General features: G+C 39.6%; 1 protein-coding gene across 5 annotated transcripts in view; it reads right to left on the bottom strand.

The window, feature by feature from the left end:
• Window positions 1–7184: 7184 nt before the first annotated feature.
• cadpsa (Ca2+-dependent activator protein for secretion a) overlaps window positions 7185–13363 on the bottom strand; it is a 593453-nt gene continuing 587274 nt past the window's right edge. For all 5 annotated transcript variants that reach the window (XM_068051590.1, XM_068051591.1, XM_068051593.1 and 2 more), the window contains one exon: window positions 7185–8559. In XM_068051590.1, the coding sequence (XP_067907691.1) occupies window positions 8380–8559 (180 nt within the window). In that variant the 3' untranslated portion in view covers window positions 7185–8379. The remainder of the gene's footprint in view (window positions 8560–13363) is intronic.

Raw genomic sequence — 13363 nt, 5'->3', positions numbered from 1 at the left:
CTTTGGTCTTAGCTGGCATTCCGGAGATCCCTATGGGATAAAATGTCACCCAGATGGGAGGGTGACACTCTCATCTTGTTAATACATTTCTCTTGTTTCTTCCAGCAGGCATGTAGGACAGAAAAGTGTCAGTAAATTTCCATGCTATGTTGCAAGCGTAGGAGCTTCAGGCAGCAGATGTAGAGGTCAGTTCTTTAAATGGATTTTCTGCAACAATTGAAGGTTTGATGTCTCTCCAGTGTTACATAAACTATGAAATACCCCTTTCCCCTTGTGAGTGGAGCATTGCCAAAAAGGCAATTTATGACTTTTATTTTAAAATACATTCAATAATAATCCTCTGGTGGTGTGCCATTCAGAAAAAAAAAGAATTCTGACTATGCTGCAGTATAGGAAGCTATCTGCAGCACAACAGGGGAAAGGGATTAGCTCACTGTGATTGAAGAATAATAGTGTGTGAATGAGACCTAAAGTGAAAGGGAGTGTGTATGTTAAAAGTTTGAAATTTGGATTGATTATTGAGATGAAATGTTACTATGTCAGGACACTGTCCGTTATGTTTGGGGCATGTGTTTGAAGACAACCAGAACAGATGGAATAAAACTCTCTGCTGCCTGACAGCTAGGTCTTGACTCTGATATGTTTGGCAGGATTTCAATATCCCAAAATTTAACTTGACCTAACCAAGGAACAGTCTGTCCAAAGGAACTGTGTGGGAAAAAGGAACTTATTGGTAATCAAAAATTAAAAAAAAATGTAACTTAAAAAGAAGCATAATAGGCAATTTCTGTTCTGAGGTCCATTCTTGACACAATATGAACATTGCATCTGACGTGTGCTCTGCTTTATCTGAACTGAGACAGCTCAATGCTGTCAATGTGTATAAAGTGAAACACATCCATTCTTGTGCTATGCACACAAGCATAACAAATGAAACTATAGTCAAGTTTGTCCATAGATTCATTTGTTCAAACATTCATGAATTAAAATTATTAACACCTTGCAGCTCAAGAAACTGATCAGATACAAGAATATAATTTTCATGCTTTAATATCATTTTCAAATCTTAAATAATTCAATTGCCAAGTGACAAGGTTGAAGTTGTGTGTAAGCTTATAAATATAAGGGTAACTTCAATCTTCCAGCACTTCTTCAGAAAGACAAAAATAGGGCTACAGCACTGCTAATTCTCCAACTGTACTTCCTTTGAATTTACTCTATAAAGAATACATGACAGTATTCAATGGCTTAGCAAAAAAAAAGTGACACTTGACTAATAATAATAGTGATGGAGTCTTGCCTTACTAATGGTTCATTTTTCTGAAAAAATTACATTTTGTGACATATCTTGTTTTGTATCAAGTGGCTGGTTTTCCAAGTTCATGGTGCCAACTTATCCCCCTAAAATCCCCCATTTATGCCTATATTTATTTTTAATCTTTAAAGGGATGTGGGTATCACTTGCAAGGCCAGCATTTATTGTCCATCCCTGAGTTTGAGTTTAAGCATTTTGTCTTAAATATAGAAAAAATCAAACAATTTTGTTTAGTATATGTTAAGCATGGCAGAAGGCTATGCTTTCTGACAGAATTGCTGTAATGTGATACCATTCTGTGGCAGTTGATGAATTCAGTGAGGAAACATTGCATCGTCCTGTGGCACAGAAGAACACAGGTCAACATGTTCTTGTTCTGTTTATAATGTAACAAGTTGAAGCAGGCCCAGGACCCAGTGGTCAATTAGATGCACAGACTAGAGCTTAAAACAAGTAAGGTTTATTCACTCACAGGAGCTGTGTCTTTAGACAGTAACAGGAATTACTTTCCAGCCTACACCTTCTCACTCTTATTTCTCTCCTCTCCAAACCCCTCTCCTCATCTGAACTTTTATTCTGATTAAAGGAAATTAAGGTCAACAATTTCTTAAACCTATTCCTTACCGTGGTCATTCTGACATTTTACATAACTTTTATAATACTATTGGGAATACAGCACACTGAAAAGCCTCAGGCTCACATATCAAAAAAACTTAATAGTGCAATGATTGGGCATTGCATTTGGTTAGACAATGACTTTTCACCTTTGGAATCTGGATTCAAATCTAACTCAGTCTGAAGGGATGAGAATCCTCATTATCTATTGTTTGTAAGAATCCTCTATTAAATTAATTTAGACACTCTCAATCCAGTTTCCAATATGTACAAATCCATGGCACATGATACTCTAAATCAAACAATGCCACCTGTAATCTGGAAGTGTCCAAATTGGAAATTGTTCTAGCCCTAGCAATAATATCACTTATGCAGAAAAAAACTGGTAAAAAATAATTGAATGCAATAGCAAAGATTATTAAATGTTTAAAATGTTGATGCAAGGCAGATTGGCTTAAATCCCTGGGTCTATATGTTTGTTGCATCTGATGCATTACACAATTATGAATGGTATAAACACATTGAATTATTGCGTTGGTATCAACTTGGGTGATACACTGGGGAAACAGAGCTAAAGTGCATGCATTGCCTCTGAGCACCCAACTATTAATTCTGCCTGTCTGATTACTGATACTGTATCTGTCTCTCCTTGCCCAATTTCCAATGCGCCCTAGCTTCTACCTTCCTCTCCATTTGTCCAACCAATTTTCAATGCTTTCCCTGTCCTCCAGACTAGTTGATTGTGAAGCTTACCTCTTGTGGTCCACCCAAATCCCAATGCTCTGCATGTCTTTCCCTATCTGCCTGCCCATTTGATTCCCTGTAGTTTGTCTCTTCCCTTTGACGGTTTCCTATTGGTCTGTCTCTCTTTTTCTTCCTCACTTCAACAGAACTTGGGCATGAAAGATATTTCTCAGGTGGCAGCTGAGTATTAATTCAAATGTTCTTTGTTTCATAGACTATCCTGATCATTCTTTTTAGTGGGGCTTGCTGGCAACCTGCTTGTCCACGTTTTCAGCCAGTTAAATCAATCAATTCAAAATTCTAACCCTTAGGAGCAGAAAATTGGGATTGGCTGATTTATCTGGCTGCAAGGCATAAAGAGGTCTCTGGGACACAAGTTTCATAATGAGCCTATGTTTTGGCCAAGGTAAAGGTAATTATTTAGGTTTGGGAGTGCATATATTAACAGCAGGGCAGTGGCTTCTCTGAAGTTGGTGTATATGTTTATTTTTGCCCCCTTTACTGTAACTAATTCAGTCATATCAGTAACATTTTACCAGCAAGATATATTGATTTCCCATGTTGTGACCACAGCCAAAAAAGGCTTGTTGAACAAGTTGGAATAAGGTTTGGAAGTTGGGTTGGGAAATGCTGGGTGAGGAGTGAATGGTATAGAAGAATGAATGAATGATGGATTATTAGATGGATTTTTTGTTGCATTCTGTTAAGTTTCTATAATGGAGGTGTTAGCAGAGCATGTTGGCATGTTACGAGTCTGATCAGTTGTATGTGTGTGTTTATACGTGCAAGCATGGATCGAAGAGAAACCATCCGCATGGCTCTGATATTTATGAGGAGGTGGTGAGGAAGCGGGGGCATCTATCAGCAGCCGTGAAATCCATAAATACAGAAAAGTCAGAGGTCCTGCCCAATGTAACGGCAGGACCTTATTAGAGTTGTTGAACTCAGTTTCTATCTGGCAGCCAGCCAGATTAAGAGGCAGTTTGCTGCTGGTGACTACAAGGCCACAGCTGAGGAATGGAGAAGAGTGAGGGAAAGATTGTAAGTGGAGGCGGGGTTGCCTGGAGATAGGATTGCGGGGACTGCACCAGCTGATTATGGTGGGGGCTCTGGAGATCATGGGAAGGGGAGCATATTAGCTTGGGAGGGCCAGGGTGAAGCACTTCTGCTCCTCCTGGCCCACAAGCAGTGCTGGAAAGGCACTTACTTGTTATATCCAGAAGTTCTCATCTTCCTTTAGCTGCTGGATTTCCCAAGACCTGGGAAACCCAAACTGCAGTGGTGAAATTGAAATCACTGCTAAAATCTGAGGCATGTAGCATCATTGACATATTATACATATTAACCTGCCACTTGAGAGCAGGCTACTCCCCTGACCGCCAACCCTCAGTGGTTAAAAAGGAAGTAGCCACATCTGCGGTGGGTTGGGATTGGATTTCCCATTTTTATACAAGTTAACCAACGCCCTGCCACTGTTCCACTCCTGCAGGGAGAGGGTGGGGTTAAAATTCACTCCAATGCATCTGGAGTACATAACATTATAGAAGTACACTATAATAGATGACAGTTTGAGTGGCAAACTTGTGGAGATGAAAACTGGAGGTGATCTGGAAAGATGTTATTGGTAACATCTAGGCAGGAACAGATAGGCTAGTTTTTGCATTAATAGACAAAACAATGTAAATAGAACTGATCACAGATGTAGTACTGATATATTTGTGATGAATAATATCAAGGAATGTAGTTCAGAAACTAAAACTGTACAGTTCTAGTATTAGGACGGAAAGGGTTTTAGCCTGAATTTTTAAAATTTATTCTTTCATGGGATGTGGGAGTCTCTGGCAAAGCCAGCATTTGTTGCCTTTCTCTATGAACTGAGTGGCTTGCTGGGCCATTTCAGAGGGCAGTTAAGAGTCAACCACATTGCTGTGGGTCTGAAGTTACATGTAGGCCAGACCAGGTAACGATGGCAGATTTCCTTCCCTAAAGGACAATGGTGAACCAGATGGGTTTTACAACAATGATAGTTTCATGGCACCATTGCTGAGACTAGTTTTCAATTCCAAATTTTTATTAATTAATTGAATTTAAATTCCACCAGCTCCTCTGGTGGGATTTGAACCTGTGTCCCCAGGATATTAGCCTGGGCCTCTGGATTACTAGTGCAGTGACATTACCACTATGCCACATATCCCTTATCACAGCTGGTGTGTAGACCCTGAGTTTGCTAGAGTGGCGTACTAGACATTTGCCCGTTTGCTTATGTTGCAGATGTGGTTGCTTGGTCACTTTGACACTTGGTGGATGTGGCCCCTTAGTCTCATTCAGAGAAATACTGAGGAGACGAGGTAAAAGATGATGGCTAAGGCATTTGGGTGCTGCTGAAAACTATTGGAAGGAGGTAATTAATTACTGAGGATTAAGTGATTCATTGCAGAGGTGCATTGTTGTGTCAGCTTGCAGTTGTTATACGAGGGATGGTGCTATTTTGGGTTGGGCAGTTTGACAGAAGTTCTGTCGATAGGACTGGGCAGGAGTCAGTGAAGCTCATACCTAGAAGGATAACTGTTGCAAGGGCCTGCACAGGGGCAGCACGTGTGTGATTTGCTGACATACACTGGCTGCTTGTAAGTTTCTCCAGCTGGGCCTTCCAAAATTTACCCTAGTGAGCCAGGGGAAATGTCACAAAAGTACAGGAAAAACATTTCTAAATAGTTTAAGTTTTGAAAAGCTGAGGTCCAGGTGGAAGAAACAGGGCCTTAAAGTAGATGGAAACTTCTTCTTGATGGTGAGTCAGTTACATTTGGGAGGATAAGCATCATATGGAACAATGAGTGGATGACTGGCAAATAAAATTATAAAATTAGATTAGAATAAAGTTGGGACTAATTGTAATAAATGTGATTATAATTAAAAATGAGTGAGAAGCATGATTGATGAGAACAATGGAAAGAAATGTGACAGGTAGTGTGTGCTTATATCAAAGCCTTTTAATATATTATAGACATATGAGATGATCGCCACAACAGTTTTCCCATTTGTCCCTTGTAACTTTGGTGGAAGTCATGGATACCGTGTTAAAACTGCCATGATAACTCCATTTTATCGAGGTCCCTGTGGCACTTCTGCCAATAATCCATATTATTACTATAGTGCATTGATATAATTTCATATGTTTGTGATATACATATTTATACAGACGCTCTGGGTTCTATTTTGCAATATAAGTGGTCAATTGATTTTTTGCAGTGAATTTCCTGGATGTTTAATATTGTGTGAAAAAGGACCTAAAGGCAAATGTCATATCATCTTTGTTTACTGGATCTTAGGCACAAATGGACAGTGTCACTTTGAAATAAAATGCTTCAGTTTTTGTCACTGTTTGCACAGGACTTTCACCCACAGCTGACATTATTCCAAAGTAAGATTTGGTAGATGATTAGTCACAAAACCTTTTAAACATGATAGTAGTAAGTCGGCTTGAACTCAATATTCCAATATTCCACTAAAATAAAAGCAAAATACTGCGGATGCTGGAAACCTGAAATAAAAACAAGAAATGCTAGAACCACTCAGCAGGTCTGGCAGCATCTGTGGAAAGAGAAGCAGAGTTAACGTTTTGGGTCAGTGACCCTTCTTCAGATGTGACCGTTCCACAGATGCTGCCAGACCTGCTGAGTGGTTCCAGCATTTCTTGTTTTTATTCCAATATTCCCCCTTGTACTTTGTGTGCTGAATTTTACTAGCCCTCTGACATTAGGGATCGTGGCGGGGGGCCCGGAAAATTCTTCCGGGAGAGACCCGCCACGACCTCCAATGCCGAGAAGACACCGCTGCATTTTACCGGCAGAGGTGAGGCCTCGGTGTGGCCCCCCCACCCACCGCCGCTTGGCTGCAGGGCCTTCAGATTAATATTAAAATTAATTTAAATACATGCAAATAAACCTATCTGGTCCCGACGGCTGTCCCACGCGATTTTCCAGCTGATGGTCGGAACTCCTGCGCCTTCTGTGGTGAGACACTGGTGGGAAGGGGTGAAATTATCAGGGTGTTGCGGGAAAAACACTTTTTACTGGCTGTGGGGATGGTGGGAAGGGGTTGAAGGGCAAATATGATGAGGTGGGGGGGGGGGGGAGTTCAGGTTGGGAATAACATTAATTTTCGGGATATAGGCCAATATAAAAAAACATTGGGGCTGGGGTTTGGGAAAGGATCCCCAGCGTTTAATTTTTTTTTTAAAGAAAATGCACAGTAATGTAACTTTAAAAATGCAATTTTTTCCTAAGGGCTTGAAGCCCTTTAAAATTGGCTCCGGCGCCTGCATGGTGGTGCAGATGCTGTTGCGGGGACGGAGTGGCCGCCCCCTCTATGTCATCGGGTGCGGCCATTCCGCCCCTCCATTTAAATGAGACCCAGGTCGAAATATTGCAGGAGCTCAGCGTCGCGCAAGCATCGCATGCGCCGCGCCTTCTTTTAAACCCTAAGTTTTAGTCAGTCAGTTTCATTCTCAATTTTGAGCACACGGCAAAAATATTGTGTAAGGGCATTGTGATGGTACAGATAGCATATCTATAACACAATTTAAAAAGCACAAGTGATAGATGTTTGTACAATTAATTTACTAAGAATCCACAGTTTTCCATGTTACAGCTGTGGGCTTTTATAAGGCCAAAGCGAGATGGTTCGTTCCACCACCAGCTACTTCACACAGAAACTAATAGCTTTGGAGGAAAAGGAGATCCCTTTGTCATGCAGCTACTTCTCCAAATGCATTATACAGCATTATATATACAAGAAACCTACTGTGAAACAAAATGTGTGAAAGAAATGGACAAACAACAAGATATCTCACATTACTGAAATGAAGCCTTTGAAAAGAAAGTTGTTCAGTGGAGAGCATTTAAATAAAATTTTCACTGTGGCTTAAAATAAAAAGACAGATGAACAAATTGAGCACATTTTTGATTTTTGGAGATACTGCATTAGGATTATCCAATATATAATCGCATTACACTACTTTTTAGAAAACAAATAGAACTTGGTGTTTTTACTTTCAGCATAAATGTACCATTTCCAAAAGATCGCAAAAGGAAAAACTCAGTTCAGGAACAAAATAAAACTGTTGCATTACCTTCCTCTACATGCCTCTTCTGCATACAAAGAAATACATTCAAGATGGAATTTAATAAGGAAATACACACGAATGAAAAATGAATGTCAAACAAAAATGTATTTGGGTTATTAATAAAACTTATATAATCACACTAATACAAGGACATTTTCTTTTTAAGCAGTTGGCAGCCAGTAAAGAAATATAAATAAATAAATAAAATTACCTAACTCACTCATCTCCACAACATTTTACCATCAAGATATATATATATACATTACATTGATGAAGCGCCAAATAGGTTCTGCATTTAACAGGGACACACCTAGCAATATTCCTACATATCTCACTTAACATTATCAAACAATGGTTACTCCATATTGCTTATGAACATATAGAAATTAATTTAGAAATCAATGTTTAAATAAGTGCTAAATTTTCGACATAACTAAAATTTCAATCTGACTGATAACAGTTCCCTCATTTCAATTACATGGAGTTGAAAAACAAGATCCTATCGTGGCTAACTGAATAACAGTTACATGCATTTGTTACAAGGCTATGCCAAAATTCAGCCTCTAAATCTATATGTGATCTAATCTTCCTCCTCATCTTCTTCATCGCTGTCTTTCATTGTAATCCCTTGGAGACCACCACCTTCAGAAACTGATGCTGTGGCTTCTTCTACAGTCAGTCTGTTCCGAATTGTCTCATAGGTCTTACTGTTCAAGGTTGAATCCAGTACTCCCTGCAGCCGAAAGTCTCGATAAGCTTTCTACAAGAGTCCAAAGATATATAAATAGGAACAGCTGTAAAATATTACTTCAATACTTAAAAAGGACTTGACTTTCATTAACTAGCAGAAGCATCATTATATATTAAGAATAATACTTTATACTAATACTATTTTGGACAATGCACAATAATTTTAGTCACACAATAGCAGTTTAAATTGTCTTCATACAGTAAACTTAATCTTATGCACTGCATCATCATAAAAGTTATAAAGTATTATCAATATGCTTACACAGATTTTTATATGAAGTGACTCCTAAAGATGTTTCTCACTGGATGGCAAAAATGTAAGTGTCTTGATTGTAATTATCTGGGTCAATATTAAACCTAAACTATCTATGCACTTACTTTCCCTTACTTCAATGCTAATTTGAAAGAATCCCCTACCTAGTGTAAACACAAGTGCAAACACAGTGTTTATGGCACCAAGGGTGTTGGAAAGAGTGCATATAGGGATAATTTAATTCAATTTGGGCACAATTTTCACTATGCTATGGAAAAAGTTGTAAGGAAATATTTGGGCCCATCAGGTAAATATCCACAGGAAAATTGTACATATGTGAAATATATTACTTCTTCCAATGTCAAGTACACCACCTTTCTAGATTATTTTTTCCAGCATTTTTCTATGAAATATTTGCATTTGAGATGGCAAGTGGACAATATGCTCCCAGCCCTCTGTTTTAGTTTTGGAATCCCAGCTCCCAATGACTGATCCACCTGTTCAGGTTTCATTAATGTGCTTGATTGGCTTTTTCAGTCATCAAAATTTCCCTGGAGCACTGCAGACCCATCTGGCTCATGTATTGCCCCACCCCCACCTCACTTGCTTATAACCTTTGACATTTCTAATATTTGCTAGTTCCGAAGAAGGATCACTGACCCGAAACGTTAACTCTGCTTCTCTTTCCACAGATGCTGCCAGACCTGCTGAGTATTTCCAGCATTTCTTGTTTTTATTATTATATAATTAATGCACTGATTTATATTATTCACAGAACATTGGACAGAATCTCAGCAATTGACCTTCAAAACATCAATGAAAATTCTAGTATGCAGTTTATTAAAGAAAATGCAATATGATCATAAATAAGTTGCCCTCACAATAATACAATGTATGTTTTAGGGCCGAGCACCCCATTATTATAAAACTGTGCACTCACTGACTCGCCACAAGCAGATCTACCTCTATATTCTTTAATTGTTCTTAAAGGATTGCAACAAATGTTTCAAGGTCAGTATTGGCTGTAGAATACATTTCATACAAATAGGTTAAGATAACACTGTGCAATATTAAAAATGATTACATTCACATGCAATTCTGCTGTCTGGTATTGTAATATAGGCATTAGCACATTTCAAATAAATATGTAATGCCTTCATGTAAACCCATTAATGTGGGTTTATCACATAATGCAATTTTGAATCAAACGTCTCTGCAAAGGTTATTCCTGCTGAAGCCTGTCACAGAAGAATTTCTAATGCCCAACCAGATTCAAATTTAGCCTTCACTGGTACTCAAGCATCCCTTTCCTCAAGTTTCACTAATTCTTGGCTAGGCTGCCAGAGAAACGCTGCGAGGAAAAGCTGGCACAATTGGCTGAGCACATCATCACAAATATTGATGGGAGTTTAGCGAGGCTGACTCAAACTTCAAACTAAAAGGAGAAAATAACAAATAAATAAATAAGTTACTGGCACAAAATTCCAAGGCCGCTCAATGTTAAATCTTTCAGACCCCATTCTGCTTAAATTTAAAAATCCATAAAATAAAGGTCAGTAATCCATAAATTTTAAAATACAGACCATTAGTCTGTCAGGGAAGTAACAAAGTATTTAATCAGCCTGTAGATAAGGTCAATGTCTTTTCTTCCTAATCTTTACTTTTCCTTTCATTTTCTCTTCTTAGAAGTCTCCCTAGAATTCACACAGTCCCCTAGGCATAGAGGAGTTGAGGGTGGGCTTAATATGTCCCAATTGACCCATTTTAATTTGGATATCCTAACATTAAACATAGCCACTGAGAAAAATAGGTATTAATTGAAAAATACAAGGGGCAGCTATCCCAATTATTGAATCATATCAATGTCTCAGGGTCTGGTGGATGCCAACTAGACACATTAATGTTAACCATTTTTTGAAAGGCTAAGGGCACGTTAGTCTTTCTTGTCTTTCTTCAATGACAGTAAAGTGCCAATGCAGATTAAGTTTAAGGTGTATAAGATGTGCCCAAATAGTTCTGCTTTAAGGTTCAAAGTTTCTTAGCATACAATGGAAGGGCTTTCTTTGGCCTATGTGTGAGATCCAGAACCAAGCTGTGTTGTGGATTTGAGGCAAAAAAGAGGAAATAGCGGCAGGGAGGACGGTTTCCTCCTACATTGTACTCTGAAAGGGAAATCATAATTATTTCCCAATGCCTGTCTATGAAGACTGGAATTAAACAGGTGATGGTGAGTAGGCTGATATGCAGTATGACACTAGAAATTCTAGGACATTCAAGAGGCGGGCATGTAACACACTGTGCTGCAAAGGTCCTTCCATAATTCTAAAGGCACGTGTCCATCATTCAGTTGATGAGGCAACTGAGACATAGAATGCAAGTATTTGAAGGCATTACTTGAAGATTAGATATGAGAATAAGTGTTCATATATCCAACATTTGGTGCTACTTTAACTGAAATGCATAGTGACAAGTAACTGCTACTGAAGTTCCAGAAGTCCAGCTAGCGGAAGTACCATTCAATTGCTTATGGTGTGTTCACACTCTGGCCAAAAAGAATGCACTCACACATTTTATGGTGCATTGCGCTTCTCAGCATTTCCCTCATGAGGAATTTGTGGTATCTGCTGTCCAGTAGTCAAGGACTGAGTCTATGCTTGTCAGTTGTCTAATGTCTAAGGAAAACAACCCCAGCCTTTTCAGTCTCTCTTCATAGCTGAAATGCTCCAGCCCAGGCAACATCCTGGTGAATCTCCTCTGCACCCTCTCCAGTGCAATCACATCCTTCCTATAGTGTGGTGCCAGAACTGTAAACAGTACTCCAGCTGTGGCCTAACTAGCGTTTTATACAGCTCCATCATAACCACCCTGCACTGATATTCTATGCCTCGGCTAATAAAGGCAAGTATCCCATATGCTTTTCTAACCACCTTATCTACCTATGCTGCTGCCTTCAGTGATCTATGGACAAGTACACCAAGGTCCCTCTGACCCTCTGTACTTCTAGGGTCCTACCATCCATTGTATATTTCCTTGCCTTGTTAGTCCTCCCAAAATGATTCACCTCACACTTTTCAGGATTAAATTCCATTTGCCACTGCTCCGCCCATCTTACCAGCCCATCTATATCGTCCTGTAATCTAAGGCTTTCCTCCTCACTATTTACGACACCACCAATTTTCGTGTCATCTGCGAACTTACTGATCATACCTCCTATACTCACAACTAAATCATTAATGTACACTACAAACAGCAAGGGTCCCAGCACCAATCCCTGTGGTACACCACTGGTAACAGGCTTTCACTCGCAAAAACAACCCTCGACCATTACCCTCTGCCTCCGGTCACTAAGCCAATTTTGGATCCAATTTGCCAAATTGCCCTGGATCCCATGGGCTCCTACCTTCTTAACCAATCTCCCATACGGGACCTTATCAAAAGCCTTAAAGAAGTCCATATAGACTACATCAACTGTTTTACCCTCATCTGCACATTTCGTCACCGCCTCAAAAAATTCAATCAAGTTTGTTAGACACGATCTCCCCCTGACAAAGCTATGCTAACTATCCCTGATTAATCCCTGCCTCTCCAATGGGAGATTAATCCTGTCCCTCAAAATTTTTTCCAATATTTTCCCTACCACTGATGTTAGACTCACCGGCTGTAATTACCTGGTTTATTCCTGCTACCCTTCTTAAATAATGGTACCACATTCGCTGTCCTCTGGTACCTCTCCTGTGGCCAGAGAGGATTTGAAAATTTGTGTCAGAGGCCCTGCAATCTCCTCCCTTGCCTCACATAACAGCATGGGATACATCTCATCTCGGCCTGGGGATGTATCCACTTTTAAGTAATTAGGAGAGCGAAGAGGGGACATGAAAAAACACTGGCGGGCAAGATAAAGGAAAATCCTAAGGCATTTTATAAGTATATTAAGGGCAAGAGGATAACCAGGGAAAGAGTAGGGCCCATTAGGGATCAAAGTGGCAATCTGTGTGTGGAGCCGGAGGACATAGGTGAGGTTTTAAATGATTACTTTTCATCTGTGTTCACTATGGAGAAGGACGATGTAGGTGTAGAGATTAGGGAGGGGGATTGTGATATACTTGAACATATTAGCATTGAAAGGGAGGAAATATTAGCTGTTTTAGCCAGCTTTTTTAAGTACCCGCCTACACTTTCTATAGTCCTCTAGTACCTCCATTGTTTTCAGCACTCTGAATCTGCCATAAGCCTCCTTTTTTTTTAAACTGATCCAATCCTCTATATCCCTTGCCATCCAGGGTTCCCTGGACTTGTTGGTCCTACCCTTCACCTTAATGGGTACATGTTGGCTCTGAACTCTCACTATTTCCTCTTTGAATGACTCCCACTGATCTGATGTCGACTTTCCTACAAGTAGCTGCTCCCAGTCCACTTTGGCCAGATCCTGTTTTATCATCTTAAAATCAGCCTTCCCCCAATTCAGTACCTTTATTTTCGGTCCATCTTTGTCCTTTGCCATAACTACCTTAAATCTTAGAGTTCTGGTTACTATCCCCAAAATGTTCCCCCACTGATACTT

Source organism: Heterodontus francisci, chromosome 19, assembly GCF_036365525.1.
Source record: "Heterodontus francisci isolate sHetFra1 chromosome 19, sHetFra1.hap1, whole genome shotgun sequence".
In the NCBI taxonomy this organism is placed as follows: domain Eukaryota; kingdom Metazoa; phylum Chordata; class Chondrichthyes; order Heterodontiformes; family Heterodontidae; genus Heterodontus; species Heterodontus francisci.
This window is presented reverse-complemented; position numbering and strand designations above follow the sequence as displayed.